At 40.2% G+C, this 24574-nt stretch overlaps 1 protein-coding gene across 1 annotated transcript in view; it reads right to left on the minus strand.

Moving 5' to 3' along the window:
* FREM2 (FRAS1 related extracellular matrix 2) overlaps positions 1–24574 on the minus strand; it is a 150314-nt gene that overhangs the window by 45355 nt on the left and 80385 nt on the right. Inside the window, exons 5-6 of the mRNA XM_061133235.1 lie at positions 19030–19155; positions 17689–17940 (exon numbers count right to left, since the gene is read on the minus strand). Of these exons, the coding sequence (XP_060989218.1) occupies positions 17689–17940; positions 19030–19155 (378 nt within the window). The remainder of the gene's footprint in view (positions 1–17688; positions 17941–19029; positions 19156–24574) is intronic.

Here is a 24574-nt window from a genome sequence, read left to right on the forward strand (position 1 = left end):
AGCTATGACAAACCTAGACAGAGTATTAAAAAGCAGAGATGTTACTTTGCCGACAAAGATCCTTACTGTCAAAGCAATGGTTTTTTGAATGATCATGTACGGATGTGAGAGTTGGGCCATAAAGAAGGTTGAATGCTGACGAACTGATGCTTTTGAACAGTGGTGCTGCAGAACACTCTTGGGACTCTTGAGAGCCCTTTGGACAGCAAGGAGATCAAACCAGTCAATCCTAAAGGAAATCAACCTTGAATATTGATGCTGAAACTGAAGCTCCAGTACTTTGGCCACCTGATGAGAAGAACTGACTCATTGGAAAAGACCCTGATGCAGGGAAACGAGAAGGGGCGGCAGAGGATGAAATGATTAGATAGCATCATCGACTCAATGGGCATGAATTTGAGCAAACTCCGGGAGACAGTGAAGGACAGGAAAGCCAGGAGTGCTGCAGTCCATAGGGTCACAGAATCAGACACAACTTAGTGACGGATCAATAGCCAGTTAACAATGCTGTGATAGTCTCAGGTGGACAACAGAGAGACTCAGCCATGCATATAACACGTATCCATTCTCCACCAAACTCCTCTCCCATCCAGCCTGCCACACAACGCTGAGCAGAGTTCCCTGTGTTATATAGAAGGATCTTGCTGGTTATTCATTTTACATATAGCAGTGTATACATGTCCATCCCAAACTCCCTAACCATCTTTTCACTAATTAAAAATGCTGGTCTGTAAAACACTAAACATTTGGTTTTAAAAACATTTGCCTTTTAAACTGCACTTTGGCCTCCTTTCTATCCAATAATCCAGTGTCTTGAATGTCAAATGTGGCATGCCCAGTCATTGCTACTGCCTTGAGCACCCTTCACCCCTCCTCACTGGGATAACTCTTGCTCCTCTTGGGTTTCAGTTTAGAAGTCACTTGTGCCAGGGCATCCCCTGACTTCTCCATCAGAGCCCTCCCTCCCTCCAGCCATGGCAGGCTTGCATCTCCCACAGGCTCTGAGCTCTCTAAGGGGAAGAATTCAACCTCCTTTATTCACTGAAGTTTTCCTAACAATGCCTGGCCATAAGTTGCTCAATTATTTGTGGAGTGAATGAACATCCTGTAAAACAGGACCATTGATTTGCCAGACCAAATGAACAGATACAGGAAGTCCCCTACATACGAACCTTCAAGTTGAGAACTCAAAGGTGCGAACGTGTATTCGTATGCCCAAACACAAAAGTTAGTTCACACGTCTGAACTGTCCTCTACCAGCGGCTGTGCTTCGGGGCACTTTATTACACAGTCCTATACAGAGCGGGCTGCCCAGGTGGCTCAGTGGGAACGAGTCAGCCTGCCAGTGCAGGAGATGCAGGTTCGATCCCTGGGTAGGGGGAGATTCCTTGGATGAAGAAATGATAACCCACTCCAGTATTCTTGCCTGGGAAATCCCATGGACAGAGGAGCCTGGTGGGCTACAGTCCATGGGGTCACAAAAGAGTCAGACGTGACTGAGCAACTAAGCATGCACACGCACACTGTACAGAGTACAGTAATAGAATATCTTTATTTTGAACCCAGAATGTCCTGAAGCAGGTGTAAAGGCAGCAGGGATGTAGCTGATATTACTGTCCTATGAGATTAAAAATGTTTTCTTCTGGAAATAGAACTGCCATATGACCCAGCAATCCCACTCCTGGGCATACACACCGAGGAAACCAGAATAGAAAGAGACACGTGTACCCCAATATTCATCACAGCACTGTTTATAATAGCCAGGACATGGAAGCAACCTAGATGCCCATCAGCAGACGAATGGATAAGGAAGCTGTGGTACATATACACCATGGAATATTACTCAGCCATTAAAAAGAATGCATTTGAATCAGTTCTAATGAGGTGGATTGAAACTGGAGCCCATTATACAGAGTGAAGTAAGCCAGAAAGAAAAACACCAATACAGTATACTAACGCATATATATGGAATTTAGAAAGATGGTAACGATGATCTTATACGTGAGACAGCAAAGAGAAACAGATGTATAGAACAGTCTTTTGGACTCTGTGGGAGAAGGCAAGGGTGGGAAAAATAAATAAATAAAAATGTTTTCTTAATTTTTTGTGTTTGTGTTTTGTATGTATTATTAACTTATTATAGCACAGTTACAGTTATAAACCTATTATAGTACTATATGGTACTATATAGTACACAAATTGTGTTAGCTGGGTGAAAAGTGTTAGTTGCTCAGTCATGTCTGACTCTTTGGGACACCATGGACTGTAGCCCACCAGGCTACAGAATTTTCCAGGCAAGAAAAATTTTCAGGGTTTCCATTTCCTTTTCCAGTGGATCTTCCTAAGCCAGGGGTTGAACCCATGATTCCTGCATTGCAGGTGAATTCTTTACCGTCTGAGCCATCACTGCTTACCAAGGTTAACTTTGTTGGACTTAGGAACAAACTGGACTGACCAGTGTGCTGTCAGAATGGAATCATTCGTATGTAGGGAACTGACTGTGTGTCTTTGTGGTGGGTGAGTTAGAAGACCACAGTCAGCAGCATGCAGTGGGGTTACAAAGCCTCAGGAGGGTGAAGAACTTGTCTGCAGTAAAATGACTGTGGAGGGCAGCCCTTTGAATCTGGAGCAAGCCCACAGGGGCAAGGGAAAGCCACCACAATGAACTTCCAAGAGATTTCTTAACTTTCACTTTTAAAATACTTTGCCTGCAGGCTTTTCCAGGTTAGATGTGCATCAGATTTATCCAAGGAGATTTAAAGATACCGAGGCTCGGTCTCACCTCGAATCAGAATTTCTGGTGGGGTGACCCCCAGACACCAGCACTCTTTTTCTTTCTCATTTTTCAGTGGACTATATTTTTTAGAGCAGTTTTCAGTTCACAGCAAAATTGTGCAGAAGGTACAGAGATAACTCCTATTCCATCCATGTATCACACCAATGTTTTTGAAACCCTCTACAGGTCTCAGCAATGTGCAGGTTGTTTTTGCTTATGTCAGTGTTTTAGCAAACAGTAATTTGTGGTTAGATACAACACTATCTTACTTCATCCTTACAGCCACCCAATGAGGTATGTGAATTCTGTTTTCACAGATAAGGAAACTAAGGATTAGGGAAATTAAGAGATCTGCCTAAAACCACACATCAGGGGACTAGTGGATTATGATCCATACAAAGAAAAAGTGTGTGTCCTTGTGTGAATGCTCAGTTGATTAAGTCGTGTTCGACTCTTTGCGACACATGGACTGTAGCCCGCCAAGCTCCTCGGTCCACAGAATCCTTCAGGCAAGAATACTGGAGTGGGTTGCCATGCCCTCCTCCAGGGGATCTTCCGGACCCAGGGATTCCACGTCTTTGTCTCTTGTATTGACAGGTGGATTCTTTACCACGGAGCCACCCGGGAAGCCCTGTGTATCCTTAAGCTCACCAACCTTAACTAAGGCAAGAGAGAGGTCATAATACAAAAGGTGGTCACAAGATTTTAACGAACATAACGTTCACCCCACAATTCAATAAGTGGGAGTTAATAAAACAGAAATGTTGATGTAAATGTACAAAGATACATACACAGGTACATGTTGTACTTCATTTATACCAGGGCATAACTGAAAACAAGTGCAAAATCCCTCAGAAGGAGACTGCTTGTATTAAGTTCATTCATAAACTGAAACACGAGGCTAGGAAGTTGATTTTTTTCCTTTCCTTTATTAAAGGTATATATGTATATATAAAAGCTAGTAAGACACTGATGTCTGGTTAAAGACAGTTTTGTGATTTTATACCCTCTACTTGGCTTCATCAGCAGTACTGAGAGATTAAAAATGAAAGACAGCATGACATTTCTTTTTGGTAGCTTTGACGATTTCCACTTATCATTATTATACTTGATAAGGAATGGGACAGCTGTGTTCAAAAGAAGGTAAACATTTCTGTGAACTAAAAATGTAAGAGAGCAATAAGACATCATAGTGGTGAGTGGAGCCAAAAGTGAAAGCTTTTGCTGGTATTTTAAGGCCGTGAACCAATACTGGAATCAAAGAAAGCAAATGAAAACAGAATTCAAGGGCAAAATATAGATATTCTCAGCGATCAAAGACAAAGGTTTTACTCACCTATAGATACACATTGACAAATTGCTAAAAGTACAGAAAAAAAGTAAAATCAAAGAGAAGAACTGAATAAAAGAGACTTGGCTGAGCAACTGATAAAATACGCTGGTAAATCCAACTACTTATTGCAAGCATAAATGATCATGATAAATGATATTTTCAACTTAATGCTGAAGCTGAAACTTGAAACAACAGAGAGAAAGTTAGGAGGAGATCAGTGGGTCTCTAAACTCTGCCATGTCCTCGTCTTTTTCAAGAGAGTAAACTTTGTTAGGCAGAGAGTAAAGTATCTTCATTAAAATTAAGACTTGTCACTAATAGGACAGAAACCAGCAGAAAATAAAAGTCACAAAGGATACAGAAAACTTTCTTGGCAAAAGAAGAAGCCGTAAAGGAAAAATCCACACAGACAGATGCTAAATAAAAAGCACAAATATATTACTTAACTAGAATAAGGTAAACTGTTTAACTTTTCTTATTTAAAACCGATAAGACTAGATTAAAGAACAAAAAGACTTATAAACACAGCTATAAACAAAACTGGAGGAAAATAGGTAAAATAAAAGGATGCAAGAAGGCTATATTAAGTCAATAAGAAAAAAGCAAGGTGGTGTAGAATATATACAGAATATATATCAAACTGCTAACTTGTTATTTCCTAGAGATGGGATTAGGAGGAAATTTGACCTCCTTTGCCATCCATTTCTTTCACACACTAACATGCTATATAGTTTACTTTTTTTCCCCAAGTAGCATGTATTACTTTTGTAAATAAGAAGAAAAACAAAATCAGGTTAACTTCCTTCTATAAACAACATCTTTTAAAAAAACTAGTGTTAAATAATTTTGACTGGGCCTTTCTGTACTTTTCTTTCAAAAAATATATAAACATTCTTAAGAATGACTTCATATTTAGTCTTTAACAAGCATTTTCAAAATTCCTGTTGAAAAAATAAAGTTCAAATATAGGTTCAGTATATATCAGTTTAAAGGCATGTTTTGACATTTCTTTCCCTTGCCAACTATAATTTCCTCAGAAGGAAGAAAGAAAAGACAGGACATGTCTAAAAATGCTTATAACTTAAGGACTGAATCTTTCCAAGATTTCAGCTGAGAATATGTGGGGAGCTTTTCTCCAGAAAAAACAATGTTATCAGAGATTTTACTGTCAATCTAGTTTTACTGCCAAACTCTGATTTTGTCATTTTTAGGGTTGATATAAGTTTAAAATAAAATTTAAATGTCAAGGTCATTAGAGTTTTCTACCATCCAGTAGCCTCTGAAGAAGGCTTCCTGAATATTATTTATTCAACAAATACTGTTGAGAACCCACCTCTAGAAGAGTGTTTTTAAGACTTTTAATATTTGTTTCATATAAACAAGGGACAGGAAGGAAAACTGATCATAACTCACTAATTGATTTCTCAACTCAATGGATTCAATGTACAATTCCCTAACCACTATTCTTTATGGCATCTAAAACCTAATGTAATGATAAACACTAGAGAAATAAAAGATATTTTGCATATGTGAAAAAGATATTTACTATCTCATGTGTGTAACAGAAAAAAGATCTGAAAACAAGTTAAATGCTCATCAGTAGGGAATTTTTAAAATATGTTACAGCCACACTGTGAAATATTGTGCAGCCATTGAAAAGAATTAGTAGGGTTTATGTGTACCATCATAAAGTTTTTCATGATACACTGTTACGTGAAGTAAGAATAACATAAAATAATATTCATAACACAGTCGTTCAGTTGTGTCCGACTCTTGGCGATCCCATGGACTGTAGCCTGCCAGGCTCCTCTGTCCATTGAATTCTCCAGGCAAGAATACTGGAGTGGGTTGCTATCCCCCTTCTCCAGGGGATCTTCCCAACCCAGGGATCAAACCTGGGTCTCCCGCATTGCAGATTTTTTTTTTCACCATCTGAATCAGCAAGGGAAGGCCAAGTAAAATAGCAAACATTAATTGAGTATTTTTAGTGTGCCTGAATTGTCCTAAGCACTAATAACCCTTTGAGGTAGGTTTGCTATCATCTCTACTATGCAGATAAGGAAACTGAAGTCCAGGAATTCAAGATCAACAGCCAGTAAGTGGGAAGGAAGACAGACTGTCTCCCATATTCTAGGAAATATGTGCTTGTTGCTTCTTTGCTATAACAACAATTAATTCTAGTCCAAGTCAAAAGAAACGTGTGCATGTGACTGTGTGCAAAAAAGCCACGCATGATGCGCAAGTGGCCTCCAGGGAGACGGACGGGTTTGACGAGGGAGCTAAGGCTACTGCCGTTCAGGTGATGTACTTCTATTTGGTTCTCATGCAACGATTTTGTAATGAAGATATCAATACTAAGCAAGGATTAATCTGCATAACATGCCTCCATGAAACACAGCCTCAAAATATTAAATCTAATATTCCTTAAAATATTAGATTTAAGAAAAGCATGTATGACAAAGCAGAGAGTCTCTTCTCTCTTGTTAAGATCGGAAACATCTTAAACTCTTAACCGAGTCTGGCCTCTTTACTGCCTTGCCGCAGTATTTCGCGGTGCTGTGGAGCAGTGTGCGTTCCAGGGAACTGAGAAGTTATTGTGCTTTCAAAAAAACCATTATCTAAGAGTCTGCAAGGCCCTACAGAGTTGGCGTCTTTCCATTTTCACATATAACCTCCTCCCTGCTGACAGTCAAGCAAGTCCGGTCAGCTCACACTTCTCATGTTGCACTTTTCACACTCTATTCACTCACTCACTCCTCTCCCTCATTAGGCAGAGACATCCCCAAAGGCAGAAATCAAATATTGTTCATCCGTAATCATCTGTAAACTCCAATGAGAAGCATAGAGCCTGACACATGAGATCATAAAAAAGGAAAAAATGTGTGCAGACTGCTTCCAGTGTTACCAATACGGATCATCACATTTAGGGTTTCCCTGGTGGTCCAGTGGTTAAGAATCTGCCTTGCAATTCAAGGGACACTGGTTTGATCCCTGGTCCGGGAAGATCCCACATACCTCGGGGCAACTAAGCCGGTGGCCCAGCAATGACTGAGCCCATGTGCCGCAACTATCAAAGTCTGCATGCCCTAGAGACTGTGCTCCACATCAAGAAAAGCCACTGCAATGAGAAGAGCCACTGCAACTAAATAGGAGGCCCAGCTTGCTGCAACTAGAGAAAGCCTTCACACAGCAAGGACGACCCAGCACAGCCAGAAATAAAGTATAAATAAATAAATAAATATTTAAAAACACAAAGTAATCATTACGTTTCTAAACCTCATCTTGTGAAAACACACCAATAAATATTACAGTTAGTGCAAGAGTAATATTATGACATAATTGCTACTTTTACCGAGTGTCTGCCTCTTTAGGTCACATCAGAATCTCTAGAATCTACTCTAGTGCTCCCAACAGCCTATAGGTCAATAGGCTTGTAAGGTCATTGTTTTTACCTGCTGTTTACAAAGCAAATGAAATGGAAACTTAGATTAAATAATTATCTTAGGGTTACATAGCTTGGATGTAGTAGACACAGGATTCAAGCCTAAGTCTCTGAGATTGCAAAAGCTGTGCTTCTTTTCATGATGTAGTGCTGTCTCTGAAAGTGATTAAATAATGGAAAAGTTTGCACTTTTTTTACAATATTACTTCTTTAAAGAAGCATAATGAGAGTCTGTAAAGACAGAGCTGGAATGTTCCATGTAAGAGAAAAATTAGAATATGTTATAGATCAATATTTCTCAGTTATGAAGAAAAATGTCTTCATTAAAAATAAAAACAAGATCAAACCTTTATAGAAAGGAAAGAAAAATAGGGTGTCACATTATGCTTAATTTCTCCCTTTAAAATTGTTACTGCTCCCCAAATCACCCATCAGAAGGCAGGCATATACATTTGTATTCCTGCTGACTAAAGTGAATTTCATAAGTAAGATTTCAGAATCCATAGAGACTTTGACATCAGGATGATTTATGTGGGAATCCCAACAGCTGAACGGAGAAAGAGTACGGCCAATGTGGTGTCAAGCACAGTCTGTGTGAGGTCTCAGGAATAAAGGCATGTGGTTGACACTGGAAAAATAAATAACCTTGACCACAGACTGTTCAATAACTGACACTTGAAACACGTCTGCAGGCAGCAAAGAAAGGGATTCTAGAATAAATAGCTAAAGCCATTCCATTTCCAGCTGAGACAATGGGCTCCTTTTCTGTAAGAATCCTCCTTCCCTGTTTTCCCCCGTATTACTCAGCAGCAGTGGGCGAACTGCGCTCCATTGCATCTTAGTGTAGAACCTCAAAAGTGGTCCAGTCCTCTTCTGTCCTCTTGCAGTGTGATGAGGAAAAAAAAAAAACAAAAGAAGCTCTCCTACAAGCCATGCGTGAAGTCCCCTTTCAGTCATTTCAGAAATGTCTGACACTGGGGAAGTCAACTTCTTTGGTTCTTAGGTTTCTGGTCTGCAATATGGAGAAAATCAGCCCAGCTGTGCAAAGTCAGGTCAGTAAGCTTTCAGGTCTATGCAAATTCCCTTCCTGGCCTTCTCAGATTGGTGCTTTTCTTGTCGATGATGACACTAGTTCTCTCATTTAACATCCATGCGACCTGTTTATGCGGACTACCCCCATTCTTTATTGCAAGGAAAACAGTTGCTTCCTCTCAAGGAAAAATAAGAATTAGAAAATCATCCTTTCTTATAAATGGTTTGCACAGTAAGGAGAAACCATAAACCCAGAAGATAAAAATATAGACACTCTGATTTTCAAACGATTTCTCATATTCAGATAAAATTTACTCAGTAATATATCTGGGTCCCAAGATAACATCGTATTTCACCCTTTCAACTTGTGCTTTGTCTTAATTCATAGAGAATGAAGAGCTATCTGATATTTTTAAAAAGCGAGATTAAAAAAAATAAAGTCATATAACTTCCTGGGATAAAAGGAACAGCTTCAAGTGTCTGGGGGCTTAGGAAGCATTTGGCATGGCTGGTATGCTACTTGGGGTGAGGAGATGGGGGAAAAGTGAAAACAGAAGGCATCAGCCAGGGACTTCCCTGGTGGTCCAGTGCTGAAACTTCTGAGCTCCCAGTGCCGGGGGCCCAGGTTCAATCCCTGGTCAGGGAACTAGATCCCCCATGCTACAACTAAGACCCAGTGCAGTCAAATAAATATAAATAAAAAATAAGGCAATAGCAGGTCATGTGTGCTATGTCAAGGGGTTGGAAGCTTACCCTAGAAGTTATCATATGACAAGTGGGTTCAGTTTCAAGAAGGGGAGAGATGTGATGAAATATACATGTAAAGGGTCTGGAGGATGGATGCCCGTGGCAGGTGGGCAAACTGGAAGCAGAGAGACTAGTTAGCAATCTCAGGAATGGAGGCCAGGTAACGAAGCTGGCTGGGTGCTTCCCCAGTGGCTCAGCAGTAAAGAATCTGCCTGCAATGCAGGAGCCGCAGGTTCAATCCCTGAGTCGGAGGGCATGGGAACCTACTTCGGTATTCTTGCCTGGAGAAATCCATGGACAGAGGAGCTTGACAGGCTACAGTCCTCGGGGTGACAAAGAGTTGGACGTGGCTGAAGTGACTTGGCATGCACGCATGCACGTGAAGCTGGCTAGCACAAGATGGTAGCAGTTCCGATGGGTGAAAAAGACAGTAAACATATCACATTTGTAGGTATAAAGGAAACAAAATCAAGGATCTGGGGTGGAGAGTGGAAGATAAAAGTCTAGTCATAGTAGAACTAGTCACCAAGATTAAAAATTCAGGAGGAGGGACTTCCCTGGTGGTCCAGTAGCTAAGAGTCCACATTCCTCATGCAGTGTCCCAATTTCAATCCCTGGTCAGGGAGCTGGATCCCACATGGCAGCAACTAAAGAACCCACATGCAGCGACTAAGACTTGGTGCAACCAAATAAATAAATAATAAATTAAAAAAAAAAAAAGAATACAGGAGGAAAACCAGGTTAGAGCAAGGACTACTGTTCTCTATTTTTTTCCTTGATTTGCATTGATTTCTTTCAGAAGCTAAGGCGCTAGGGCCATGGTGACTTATATGCCTATAATACTTTCCTTGTTTCAAGAGAAAAATAAGAAACAGACCCCTCACATAACTTGATTATCGGGTCCCCCTCAATGATAACACAAGAGTTTAATGGAGTTTCTCTCTTCACAGAAATGTCGAGGGATATCATGTTTTGAACACAGTAATGAAGTTGTCCTCAGAGAATTAATCAAACCTCTCCTGCTAATAGTTTATTTGTCCTCTCAGTGTATTGAAGTAAGTTTGGTACATAGAGCTGTTAAGATGTGCTGACATTTTAAAGAACTTTATATGTTCTGGACGAGTGTCAGTTAGGGCAAGCAAGCTAGATGCATTGGGAGGATAATGACCCCTTGGAAAGTGGGTTCAAATCTCAGTATGTCTTTCAACCCTGTTGGGTAGTGTGCGTGCTTGCACGCTAAGTCGCTTCAGTTGTGTCCAACTCTTGTGACCCAATGGACTGTAGCCAGCAAGGCTCCTTTGTCCATGGGATTCTCCAGGCAAGATACTGGAGTGCGTGGTCATTTCCTTCTCCAGGGGATCTTCCCGACCCGGGGATCAAACACACATCTCGTGTGGCTCCTTGCATTGGCAAGTGGATTCTTGACCACTGAGCCACCGGGGAAGCCCATTGTGTAGTGTAGAGAGTATTTTACCAGCTTACTGAGCTAGGGACCACACACCACAGGTCCACAAAGTGCGAAAGTGGCATCTATACCGTCTACAATTTTCTTCTGTACTTAGTGGATCACCCTGCAGGACTAAGAATGCAAAGCTTTTTAAAGCTTTCCCTGGCGGTGGGTGCAATCCTGAAAAATCACCCTTCTGAATAAGCGTGATTCTCAAACAATGCCAGCAAAGATCAGGTTTCTTGTTGGCATTCTGACCACAGAGTTCCAGCTTTGTGGCATCCTCTCCCTGAGATTGTAAAGCAGACTGTTTGTGAAACACCCTCAGGGAAATGGAAGCTGAGATACATTTCAGCCCTATGAAGTGTAAAGAGAAAGCTATCCTTCTCTCGCAGTGTCAATATTCTGACTCTTCTGACTTTTAAGTACTGACTAGTAAAGCTCTACCAGTCATTTGATTTCTTTCCTCAGGACTGTGTTTATTAACTCCATGGCTGCTGACCTGTTCTGTGATTTGGCTCATCCGGACACTGTAGTGGTATTCATGGTGATGAGACTGTCACAGCCGGAGGGGACGTGTGACAATACACGTCAATTTCTGGGCTGCCAACTCCCATGACTCAGTCTTCCTGACTCTTGGTGTGGCTTTTCCGGAACCTCAGGCAGCACTCGATGCTGTTTTGAAAGCACCACTGCATGTGGAGCCTGGTTTTATCAGTGGCTATCCTGTATCTCTTTGCCTATTTTCTTGAGGAAATCCTCTATAGATTGGGCCTGTCTTGTTCATCATGGCGTCCCTCGTGCCTTCAGGGCTGCAGGCTACTCAGGAAAGGTGCTACTAAGTGTTATGCGGTGTTGATGTATATATATATACACATATACATATCTATCTATATATAGATAGAGAGAGTGACTGAGGGCAGGACAAATCCTTTCTCTCTTCCACCCCAGCAACACCATCTGGGGCATTAGAGATGCTTAGAAAACGTTTTAAATAAGCAAATGTCTGAATATATGTTATTTCAGTCATCTGTCTCACTACATCAGAATGAAGACCTGTTTCTTAGGAAAAGGATGAAGTGATGCTTTATGTCTCTAGAAGTGTGAAGGGAAAGTTCTTCAAATTGCTACAAATGGCCCAAAGAAAAGAGGCTTTTCTAGTTTTAGCTACACTTGATAATCCTAACATACATTATTATTGTGATTCTTTGTAGCATGATGCAGCTCTCTGGTTTTATCAAATGATATTACCTGTATTCTTTATTGGGTAATTTTGTATCTCTCGAGGTCAGTAGCAAGCTTCTTGACATCATTTAAAGGAAAATTTAAAAGGCCAATGACAAAAAAAGTATGTATGTGACTGATAAACTAGGAATAAAGGGAGAGAAGAGATTCAAACGTCTGGTTCAGTAAGACAGAATGAAGACCTGCTTCTTAGGGAAATCATAAAATTCATGAGCCTCCTGTGAAAGGTAACATCTACCTGTGCAGAGCAAGGAAGATATCCAGAGAACATGGTGGCCCTTCCCGACTTCTAATCTGAGATCTACCTTTATTTGGTGACAAGTGTCATAGAAAACCAAACTAACAAGTGTCACATTTCTACAGTGACCAATTACTTAACCAATGTCTCAGAAAACAGTACGTAAATTCCAAAACGCTTTCCTAACTTTTCATTCTAAAACAATTAAAGGAGATGTTGATGTCTATTTAGTAATTGATTTTATGCAGCATGTATTTTCAACAGACCACAGGTACATATATGTGCACTGTCTGGACTTATTAAATAAATACTCAGACCTCTGTGATTTCACTGTAGTATTTCATAGATTCTCATTTCTCTCTACATCATGGAGCATGCAGGTCAGGCTTTAAAAGTTCTGTTTTCAGATAAACTGTAGCTTCAGCTTATCAGCATTTTCTTTGTGTTTTATGATTTAGACAAAAGAATACATTAAACCTCTGTTGCTGGCGAATAATTTGGAGTTTCTGATGCTGACACTAACATTTACTGAAAGATCTTTTCTAATGGTTTGATATCTAATGAAGTTTGTTGTTTTTTAATTTTAATATCTCTTTTAATAATAATTTCAAGCTTATTGAATTTGGGCTTATTAAAATCTGAAGTCTAGGATCTGAGAAGTTGCTTCTCACATTTATGTGATTTTTAGCACTAACATGGAGCTCACCTGTGACTGAGATCTTGAGGTTTCTAATGTTTTCAGTGACCTGCTTCCAGGGATTTAGTGATAATAAATCAGCAATATTTATCCTTCGATGTCTACAAGATGGTATTACATAGCCAGCATTCTCTCTCCCATGTGGAAAAGAGGGGAGTGAGGCAGATAGTATTACCAAGCAAAAGACAAAACAAACACAAGATGCCATTTATCCATAAGAGCTTGACAAGACAGTTCAAATCCAGTCCTTCAGGTGGGAAAACCTTCCACTGGGCACTTTGCTAAACGATGTGGAAAAGCAATGCTTTACTTTGTGCAATTGAACAGCCAGACTCCACTCATATGTTCTCCTAATGATCCTGGAGGAATTTTAATTGATGAAGGTGAACCAAAATAATTCATGCACAAGTTAGCCTAATATCTGTAACTGCTGACATTTGAAGTGTTCTAGGATCATCAAGTGCTGCATGCATAGAAAAGTATACAGCTTGTTTCATCTCTACTAGGATGCCTCATGCTATTTTCAAATATTACAGTGTAAAATATACAAAATATAATATCTGTTAAGTATACATGCTGCCAGTACACTATGATGTGGCAACATACCCATTGGTGCCTAGGACTCTGTGGTCAGCCTGGCAAATTCTTCTCCGCTATTTGACCCTGAGCAGGTTACCTAGCCACTCAAAGATAATAAAACTGAGTATAACAGAACCATGCTCATAGTCTGTGTGTCTCTGTATTAAATGAAATCATTCAAGTAAAAGGCTTAGCACATCTAAGCTACTGTTACCATATACAATAGTTACATATGACTATGCATGCATGCTAAGTCGCTTCAGTCCGACACTCTGCTCCCCCATGGACTGTGGGCCAGGCTCCTCTGTCCACGTGGATTCTCCAGACAAGAACACTGGGGTGGGTTGCTATGCCCTTGTCCAGGAGATCTTCCCGACCCAGGGATGTAACCCATGTCTCTTATGTCTCCTGCATTGGCACGTGGGTTCTTTACCACTAGTGCCACCTGGAAAGCCCCTATTAATGACTATATATTATAGTTATTGGGCTTCCCAGGTGGCTCAGTAGTAAAGAATCCACAATGTTCAATGCAGGAGACATGGGTTGGTCCCTGGGTTGGGAAGATGTCCTAGAGAAGGAAATGGCAACCCACTCCAGTATCCTTGTTATAGTTATTATTATATAACATATATGCTATCTATGGAGACCTGAAAAACAAAGATGAGTTGGCTTAACACTGCAAAAGTACGATCCTATTCAATATTGCAGCCTTAATATCTTAGAATCACTCTAGAAGACAACACAGCTGTTAGCTTACTCTCCATGAATTTGAGAGCTTACTTCTGGGTGAACCGTCCCCACACCCTGGCACAGTTCCCTGTGCTCACTTTCTTGGGAGCCATAAGGTCATTCTTCAATGTAAATTATAGAAAATGGTGAGCAGTTCTCATAGAGAACTCTGGAGCTTTTGCCTTTTCTGGTAATAGCCGTGAATGTTTTCATGAGACTGGCAGAAGAGATTCACGTGGCTGCTTGCCAAGTTCGCGTGTGTGCAGAGAAACAAAGCTCTGAATGCCTTTCCTGCTGTGAGCAGTACACTGTATCAACAGTTTCAAAAAGACTAGTTCCCAACAGCATTGTAGCGAGGTCCTTTAGAGCCGATGACCATACCAGGTTGAGTCAAAGGTACCCCCATTGCTAACGAACCCACCCCAGCAGCCTCAGGCGCTTGCTCACTTGCCTTTAATTTAGTGGATATCCCTGCACCCCAGCCCCATGTGGAGCTGTTCCCAATAAATGGCTGGGTTTCTAGGCTCTGTGTCCAGCCAGGTCCAGAATTAAGAAGAGAGGACTGGGGTTGGGGACCCTGTGGGTCCTCCCATCATCAAGCCTGGAATGTCTCCCTTCTCTGGACCCTCCTAAATCATATTTAGGGGATGACTCACTCATTCACATTCACAAACACTCTTTTTCTTCCTGCCCTCTCCCACTCATGAGTTTGTCAAAAATAAATTGATCCTGTAACTGCACAACTCCTCTCCTGAAACTGTTACAATTTGAAAGAATGTTATGAAGTGACCCTTTATCATAATATGGTTTATGTCTAACCCAAAGGAGGTACAAAATGAGGGAAGTAGACCTGAATATTTTAGTTTTTAGTTATTTTAAAAAGAGGCAACATTTAAAACCAGTTTGTTTTAAAGGTCTAAAGGTGTAATTTTTATCTGAGAACTCCAATAAGGTACCTCACTTTGTACATTTGCTCAGTTTTCTTGCCATTCCCTTCTCCAGTACTTTGGCCACCTGATGCAAAGAGTTGACTCATTAGAAAAGACCCCAGTAGTGGGAATGATTGAAGACAGGAGGAGAAGGGGACCACAGAGGATGAGATGGTTGGAGGGCATCACCGACATGAGTTTGAGCAAGCTCCGGGAGATGGTGAAGGACAAGGAAGCCTGGCATGCTGCAGTCCATGGGGCTGCAAAGAGTCGGACACGACTGAGCGATTGAACTGAACTGAGCTGCCATCTTCTGTCTCCATTTTACTGTTCCAAATGATCATTTAAAATTATTCTCCTTTAACTTTTTATGTACTTAGGTTTTTTTTCCCAAACAGATTTTAAGCTTTGTGAGATCTTGGCCTCTGTATTAAATGTCTCTATAGTCCCCACACATTACACTTAGTAAGTATACAATAAATATTGGCTGTGTGTGTGGTATGTGAGATTAAATGTTTTTTTAAAAGGCAAGACATTTCATATATGTTTTCCTTTATCTTATTTTTGTTTTCAAAGAGTGTAATATCTACATCATTAAACTAGTATTCTTTCCATGTGGAAAAAGTGTATAATCTTTACTATTCAGCGCATTCTTGCAATGCCTCCCACAGGCTAGAACCTCATTAAACATCCATTAGCTTTCACTGAATCCTTAGCATTATCAACTATATTAAGCAATCTGTTAATGGCTTCAATGCATTAATATTCTGAGCAGTTAGAAACTCATTTTTCCATTTCTTGATTTTTAATATTGTTCTAACTCAAGCATACTAAATACAGAATGTAACTTTGTCATCATTTCTCGGCCTTTTGGCTAAGATGAAGTACAGAATGTCACTTCATCAAGCTGTTAGTTTAACTGAGTTTGGCCATTCCTTGCATATCGACCTGGCATTATTTAACTGCTGAGGTGAAGGTGAAAGTTGCTCAGTCGTGTCCAACTCTTTGCAACCACATGGACTATACAGTCCATGGAATTCTCCAGGCCAGAATACTGGAGTGGGTAGCCTTTCCCTTCTCCAGGGAATCTCCCCAACCCAGGTCTCCTGCATTGCAGGTGGATTCTTTATCAGCTGAGCCACAAGGGAAGTCCTTACTTAACTGGAGTTTACCCAAATGCAAATAATAGTATTCAAGAATAAAAAGGATGGTGGCCAGGCCTGTCAGTTCAGTACAAATGAATAAACCATATCTCACTCACACACCATGCCGTGACGTATTTTTCTAGCACTAGAAATATTTTCTTCTCTATGGTACTCCTGCTGTTGAGAAAGCTTTTCTAATGTCAGTAAGCTTTTGAATGGCACTGACTTGAGTTCCATTTACCACAGGGTGCATCGTTCTACCTTTTACATGTCTCTGGTTTATATCTACCAGCGTGATAATTTCTCCAGGGTGGTCAAGGAAGCCAGCCACTATAGCTAAAACCTCTGCGGGTTGGCACACAAAAGCAGAAAATGGAATCAGCTGAAATGTTCCTTAATTAATTTCCAAAGATTGACAGCAAAGATTAGTGAAATATTGCTAGCACTGACTTAATATACTCTTCCTAACGAACAAACTGGACTTCCCTGGTGGCTCAGATGGTAAAGCATCTGTCTAGAATGTAGGAGACCTGGGTTTGATCCCTGGGTCGGGAAGATCCCCTGGAGAAGGAAATGGCAACCCACTCCAGTACTATTGCCTGGAAAACCCCATGGATGGAAGAGCCTGGTAGGCTACAGTCCATGGGGGTCACAAAGAGTCAGACACGACTGAGTAATTGAACTGCACTGAATGAACAAACGTGTGCGTGTGTGTGTGTACGTGTGTGTTAGTCACTCTTGTACTGCAGGTGGATTCTTTATCATCTGAGCTACCAGGGAAGCCTGGGAGAAGGATTATTTTATGGTAATTAGGTTTCCCTCATGAAGAAGAGTCAGGATAAACTCTCCTCCTTTTTGGAAGCCTGTTGGACTTAATTTCCCATATACTTATCACCTTCCTAGTTCTTCATTTAATAGAATTGTCTGCTAGTTTCTTGGTTAAACAAGTTCAAACACAGAGATTCAAGTTACAAAAAAGAAACTTTTACAATCAAAGCAAAACAATTAAAATAACAAATCATTTACTAAAACTGCTTTGATTCTTCGCCATGAAATTTTTAAAGTTTAATCACTTAACGGGACATGGCATTATCAAAGAAACTGTACAAAGGAGAAAACACACAAAGGCGTGACTTTACCCTTCCAGAGCAGTGAATCAAGAAAGACAACGGACTGATGCAGCCAGCCTAGAAACTTAATCACACTATAAAGTCAAGCATAAGACAAATGTGCACATGAAAATTCTTTTACACTCTCATTCGTTCCGTTTAGAGGACTTTGTCTCTAGAAGGTTTAGAGGGCTGGTCTGCCCAGTAGGAGGAATAATTTTTAGGTAAATTAGTACTTACCATCGTCTTTGTCGGGTTTGATTGTAACCTGAGCCCCTGGGAACTCTGATCCAATTCTCCCACCCATCGGCATGCTCAGGAGAACGTGGAACGTTTCCTCCTCTTCATACAAGGAGTCATCAATTATAACGACCCTACACATCCTCTCCCGCTCATCTTTATCAAAGCGGATAACACTGGTGTGGTCCTCGGGCCGGGATATGTAATCAGAATAGGAGAGCACAGACGTAGGCACGGTTCCTCTTGCTGTTCCTGGAGGCAGGGAGGATCCGAAAGGGACTTATAAAACCTACTACAAGGGTATTTCCAGAAATGATTATTTTCATCTGTAGCATTTTCATGGTCCATCATATCTATAAACACTCCTGGAAATCACAATAGCGCCTCCATACTGTTCTAGCATCATGAGTCATCTTCATAATGGTCTCCAACATATGACAAATATTACATTTCAAGTGTTTTCTCCTCTACTTCCTGCCAGTGGTCTTTTTAAAGCAACACAATAATATAATATAATAGCTCCTATTCTTCAAATGCTTATGGTATGCAGGCAAAGTGCCAAGTGATTTCCATGCATTGCCTCCTTAATACTCTTAACCAGTCTATTGGGTTTTACACGTTTGGTAACTGAGGTTTATAGAAGTCAAACCACTTGCTCTGGTACCCAGAGCTCAAGGTTGATCCTGAAATTTGCATTTTGACCACCATACTTTACTGACTTTAAACTCATATACATTAATGAAAATTTTAATGAGAGTCTGCTAAGGTGTTAACTGCATCTATGATCTTTTCTTTTATATGCTTAGAAAAAATGTACCTGTTTCCTAGAAAGGTGTTTAGAATACTAATGATATTATGTATTAATCTAAATTTTGTTACATAAAATCACCTTTCAGAGCAAGCTGACTCAATGAGCAAGACAAGCGTTTTTATATTTGTTTGCAATGAGTCTCAAACTAGTTTAAAATTAGTTCTTTTCCTTGGGTATGCATTTCCTTGCCTCTTTTTTTTTGGTTGTTGTTTTTAATAGTAACCTCCTTCTACTTGAGCAGGCTTGAGTGGGCAAGAGGAACTTCAATTTCCTGCAGTCCCAAAGGCCTTGATTATTAGAGTAAGTAAACCAAGTAAATCAGAAATGTTTTCAATAAGCATCAGAGTCCTTCCAGACCCTCCTCTCAAAGGTGTCATAGTAAAGGAGGATGTTTGCATGCAATTTTTTTCTTTTTGAAAATTGTACTAATAAAGTATAACCCTGATGGCTTAACGTTATAGCTCCGACATGTTAAGAGGCTTATTTATATCTTTGCGGGGACATTTTATTTCATTTGTAAATTGAGCTACCTTGCCGCGTATAACAGATCACCATCAACTCCTGGCTCACGTCTCCACTTCTCCTGATGGGAATGAACAGTTCGCCAACGTCCTCTTCGATGGAGTATTCAGACTGGGGGATGAACACAGTTGATTCTAAGGAGAAAATATAATTGTTTTTGTCTGAGCTTCTTATATGTGAAACAATCTTGTGCAAATCAAAACTGTTCTTGTGACTGATCATTTCCCCTTGCATATTCTTTTATTTTAAAATTTTTCTTTATGTATGATCTCAATTTTATTTACTTATTTGTTATACATCTCGGTTTTCTTTATTATTCTTCTTAATATCATTATTATTTTGGTTCATTGTTACCCTCCTGTTCTCTTCCTCTTCTTTATCATCATTATCATAATTGTTAGCCTGGTGTTCTGTGATGACCTAGATGGGTAGGACAGGGGGAGGTGGGAAGAAGGTTCACGAGGGAGGGAATATATGTATACTTATGGCTTATTTAGTTTTTTTTTTTTTAATTGGAGTATAGTTAAGCTGTGTTGCTGTCAACTTCGGCTGCACAGTAAAACGAATCAGCCATATGTATACATACATCTCATTTTTTTTTTTTTTTGGATTTCCTTCCCATTTTGCTCAACACGGAGCACCGTGCCATACAGTCAATTCTCACTAGTTACCTATTTTATACACAGCAGTGTACATATGTCAATCCAAACCTCCCAATTCATCAACCCTCCCCACCCCACCCTCCCTGCACGCGCCCCGCCCCCCCCATATCTACATTTCTGTCTCTATTTCTCCTTTGCAAATAAGACCATCTTTACCATTTTCTAGCTTCCACATATATTCGTTGATATACCATATTTGCTTGTCTCTTTCTTCCTCTGTATGACAGTCTCCGTGTCTCTGCAAATGACCCAATTTCATTCCTTTTTATGGCTGAGTAATATTCCATTGTATATAGGCACCACGCCCCTCCCTCTCCCGCTCCCCACATACTCTTTCAGAAGAGCACAGTGTGAGGGGAAGGAGGGAAGAGAGGGGAGAAGAAACAGCTATAATGCATGTAGGCTCTAGACCAATGAATTCTTAACCCAGAAATAGAACACAACATTGCTTTTAACTCCAGTAACTGCTTTTTCCTCAATTAGTGAGTGCTGCTGACACACTTCCTTTAAATCCAACCTCATTCTGTTGGTGAAGATCACCATCTTCCAATGGAGCAGTTTGGTTTTTAGATGTAGAAGAGACCGTAGAAGTACTCTTGTCTCACCTCTCACTTTGATGAGGGAACTTAGACCCACAGAGTTGAAATTACTTGTCAAGAACTCTTACTGATCAAGTTAAGATTAAAATTCAGATCTTGTAATGTCCATTCTTTTATTTTTTTTAACCCCACATGTCCCTTCTAAATGATTAATGGTTAAAAGTATAATTATGCATTGTTTGACACCTGGTGATTCTGTTTGCTGTTTCCTAAATAGCAGTCCCTGTAGAATTGATAAATCTACGTATTGACCATAAGGAACACGTCTGTCATTTCCTTCCTCTCCTAGAGGAATAACCATAATACTGAGTATACAACATTATATTTATACGAGACTGTAAGTCTCTATGATTCATTTTGTAAAGTAGAGGAGAGGCAGTGTAAATAGTAAAAATGGCATGATGAAGTTGTTAAAAATTATGGTTCAATGTAAAACTGTCTATCCGTCATGTACTCAGTCAGGTCCAATTCTTCGTGACCCCGTGGACTATAGCTGCCAGGCTCTTCTGTCCAGGGGATTTCCCAGACAAGAATACTAGAGTAGGTTGCCATTTCCTTCTCCAGGGGATCTTCTGGACCCAGGAATTGAACCCATGTCTCTTGCATCTCCTGCATTGGCAGAGATTCTTTACCACCAGCGCCACCTGAGAAGCCCTGGTCGTTTCCCAATTCTCGCCCTCACCTTTGCAAATAGTCTTGTTATTCAAGAATTTTAAAATTGCTAATTCTGAATGTGCCTTTTGTTTTCTCCTGGGACTCTGGTATACAAGTTTAAAAAATGGCACCATTAAAAAAGCTGTGGATATAAGCTTTCACAACTAATTATTCATTTGTCAAACGTTGATGGGGTGACTTCAACTTGCCAGACACTGAACTAAGCAGAGCCATATGGAAGTAAAAAAATCCCTGTTCGCATGGAGTTTTCATTCTAGTTGGGAGTGAAGAAGAAAATACACAAATATTCAAGAAAATATATAGTATGTCAGGAGGTGATAAATGATATGGAGAAGATGAAGTGTGTTGAGGGTGCAGAGAGGGCTGGGGCATGTGTATGCCATGGCAGGTCCGTATTAAACAGGAAAGTCTCTTTGATGGAGTCACATTTGAGCTGAGATTGTAAAGTGATAATGAAATACCCTGTGTGAGTAACTCAGAGAAGCAAATTCCAGGCAAAGGTATGAACAAGTGAAAAGGGCCCAGGGCCAGGTATATAAATGGTGGTGGTGGTTTAGTCACTAAGTGGAGTCCAACTCTGCGACCCCAAAGACTGTGGCCTGCCAGACTCCTCAGTCCATGGAATTTCCCAGGTAAGAATACTGCAGCGTGTTGCCATTTCCTTCTCCAGGGGATCTTCCTGGCCCAGGGATCGAACCTGTGTCTCCCACAGCACTGCAGGCAGATTCTTAACCACGGAGCCACCACGGAAGCCCATACAAGGAACGGCCAGGATGCTAACGTGGTTTGAGTAAGCTGGGCAAGGAGGACAGGACAGAACACGGGGCCAGTAAAGTGTGATGAGGTGGGTGGTAGGGGGATCCATGGAGCTTTCAGGGCTAAAGTCCATTGGAAGCACTTTGGTATTACTCAGAGCAAGATACTATGGGAAAAAAGATCACCCTACGGATGAAACAAGCAAAGGCGATTTATTCAGAGCTTTGCTATAGCAAGGGAGTCAGCCACCATTACTTATATTTGGCTGAGATCCAAAGCAGTCAGAGGAGGGGGAAAGTTTTATTGTGGAATATAACTTATGGTTACCAGTGGGGAAAGCTTGGGGGAGCAATACATTAAGAATTTGGGATTAACAGATACATACTACTGTATACACCAAGAGACAAAGCAAGGGTGATATTGGAGAAACAGTTGAACTTTCTACTAAGTAAATGTGTGAGCTGGGCTCAGTCGTGTCCAACTCTGTGCAACCCCTTGGACTGTAGACTGCCAGGCTCCTCTGTCCATGGGATTTTTCGTGCAAGAATACTGGAGTGGGTTGCCATTTCCTACTCTAGGGGATCTTCCTGACCCAGGGACCAAACCTTCCTGACCCAGGGACTCTAGGGGATCTTCCTGACCCAGGGACCAAACCTGGTCTCTTGCATCTCCTGTACCCTGCATCTGCAGGCAGATTCTTTATCACTGTGCCACCTGGGAAGCCCTTACTAAGTAACAGAGACACAGAAAAGAGTGACTGTGGGGTCATCCTCTGAGATGTAAGCAATGGTTATTTTCACATGGTAGGACCACAGGTGACTTTCATTTCTTTAAATCTCTGAATTCTCGACAAGGAACATGTGTTACCTTTATATCTTCAGATTGGTCTCACTATTCTTTGTTTTGAAAGATGAAGTCGAATAAAATGAATGTACTCTGTATTAGTCTATGTGACTAAGCTGAAAGGAGTACTTTGATTCATCTAACCGCAACTTTATTTTTAGGTTTTGACTGTGCTGTAACTCAGGCAAAAAATGACTTCTGTTCTCAGAAATAAAACAGTTGTAACTACATTTGAAAGATGTCCTTTTCTCAACTATATTGAGCAGATTGAAAAAGAGAGACTGCTAAAAACAGGATAGAAAAAATATCTCCTAAAACTCTTTGCTGTAATAGAACAAAGAAGGGAAAGAAAAATGCAGTGCTTGGACGAAGGCACTGAGTGTCCATCATCTTTAAGAAGTTTGGAATATTAAAAAATGACCCATAAGATATTCGGGGACATCTTCAGGCTGCTTGCATGCCCCCAAACTAACCAACACATGGCACTGAATGTGGAGTCTGCCACTGATAGTTGAACATCTATGGAAAGGATGGAAAGCTTTCTTACATTTCAATGTGTTTCTTTTTTTTTTTTAAACTCCAAAACAGATAAATAGGCTAATTTAATAGGAACTTTAAAAAATAAGAATAATGAAAGCATATCTAAGTCACATGGTAAGTGTGGTAAGTTTGCATTAGGATACCATGACGTCCAAAAATTATTCTAAAGCACCATGCAAATATTTTAGTTAGAGTGAATCTTTGGATAATCTTCATTCACATCATTAAATGTTTTTATTTTGGAAACTTTTGGAAAGTTTTCCATCACATGAAATAGTTTTATTTCGTAGCATTTTTTTTTTCTTATTGACCTTTTGGTACCAGAAATGTATAAATGTATGTGGTCCTTTGAACAAGTGTTTAGTAATTTTTTCTTTCTCTTAAGACAATGACCCATGCTTCACAGCAATAGAATTCAAAAAGAAGAACTTTATCAAGTAAAACGCCTACACTGGTCCAGAAGCCCGAGAGGTAGTGAGGTGAAGGAGTGAATGAAAGAAGGTGTAAAATGTGTTGAGAATACTGCCTGGCACACGGCAAGTGCTGGATGAATTTCAGTTATTATCACTATCAGTATCAGTTATGGGTAAGTAAAGAGCTGGCAAAAGTTATAATGTTAAATGGCTAATAAGTAAAAGCAGTTCCCACCCTAAGACAAAGCAGAGCTGCTGTTCTCCCCTTCTTGTTCCCATAAGGCACATTCTTTGTTGTTCTACATCATTCTTTGTTCTACTACATCACACTCTGTTGCCATCACTTATATATAGATCTCTATTTCCCATTACTCCATACACTCTTTGATAGAGAAGATTTATCCTATTATCTTTGCATCCCCAATACAGAGTGCTGCACTCAGCACCAGTGTGAGTTGGATACATTTTTAATACATGCAAAAACAGTGTCATAACATGTCCTAGAATTAATATGCAGCAAGAGAGCTTATAGACACAATGGTTCCTAGAGCTAGTGAATTTATAGGTGTTATAAGAGAGAGTAGAAAGAAACAACTGAACTTTTGAAATGGTTAGGAAAGCAATCCTTTGTGGAAAGAAAAAAGATTGCTTAATCTGTGAATATGAAATCTGACATTATATTTATGATAAGAGAAATAACAACCATATTTGTGTTGTGCTTCTTGTTTTTATGGAACTCTTTCATAAGAATGCAGCAAGAGAGTAATTTTTCTCTTTTGTTCATTGGGAAGCAAAATATTAATGAAAGCTATTTGACTTGATTAAGGTCAGACAACTAGAGATAGTAGGGTTGGGAATCAAAGCCAGGTCTTGTCATTTCAAGACCACTGGTCTTTGACAAGACATGGAACATACCAGGCATTTGCTGTAGCAGAACATTTGTGAGTCATCACAGGGATGATCATGGCCTGGAATGAATGGGGCTGAACTTTATCCTGAAAATGCCAAGACAGCTTAGATGACCATTACATAAGACGAAATTATGGCAAGTTTTTATTTGGTAGC

The sequence above is a fragment of the Dama dama genome, chromosome 30 (assembly GCF_033118175.1).
Source record: "Dama dama isolate Ldn47 chromosome 30, ASM3311817v1, whole genome shotgun sequence".
NCBI lineage: Eukaryota > Metazoa > Chordata > Mammalia > Artiodactyla > Cervidae > Dama > Dama dama.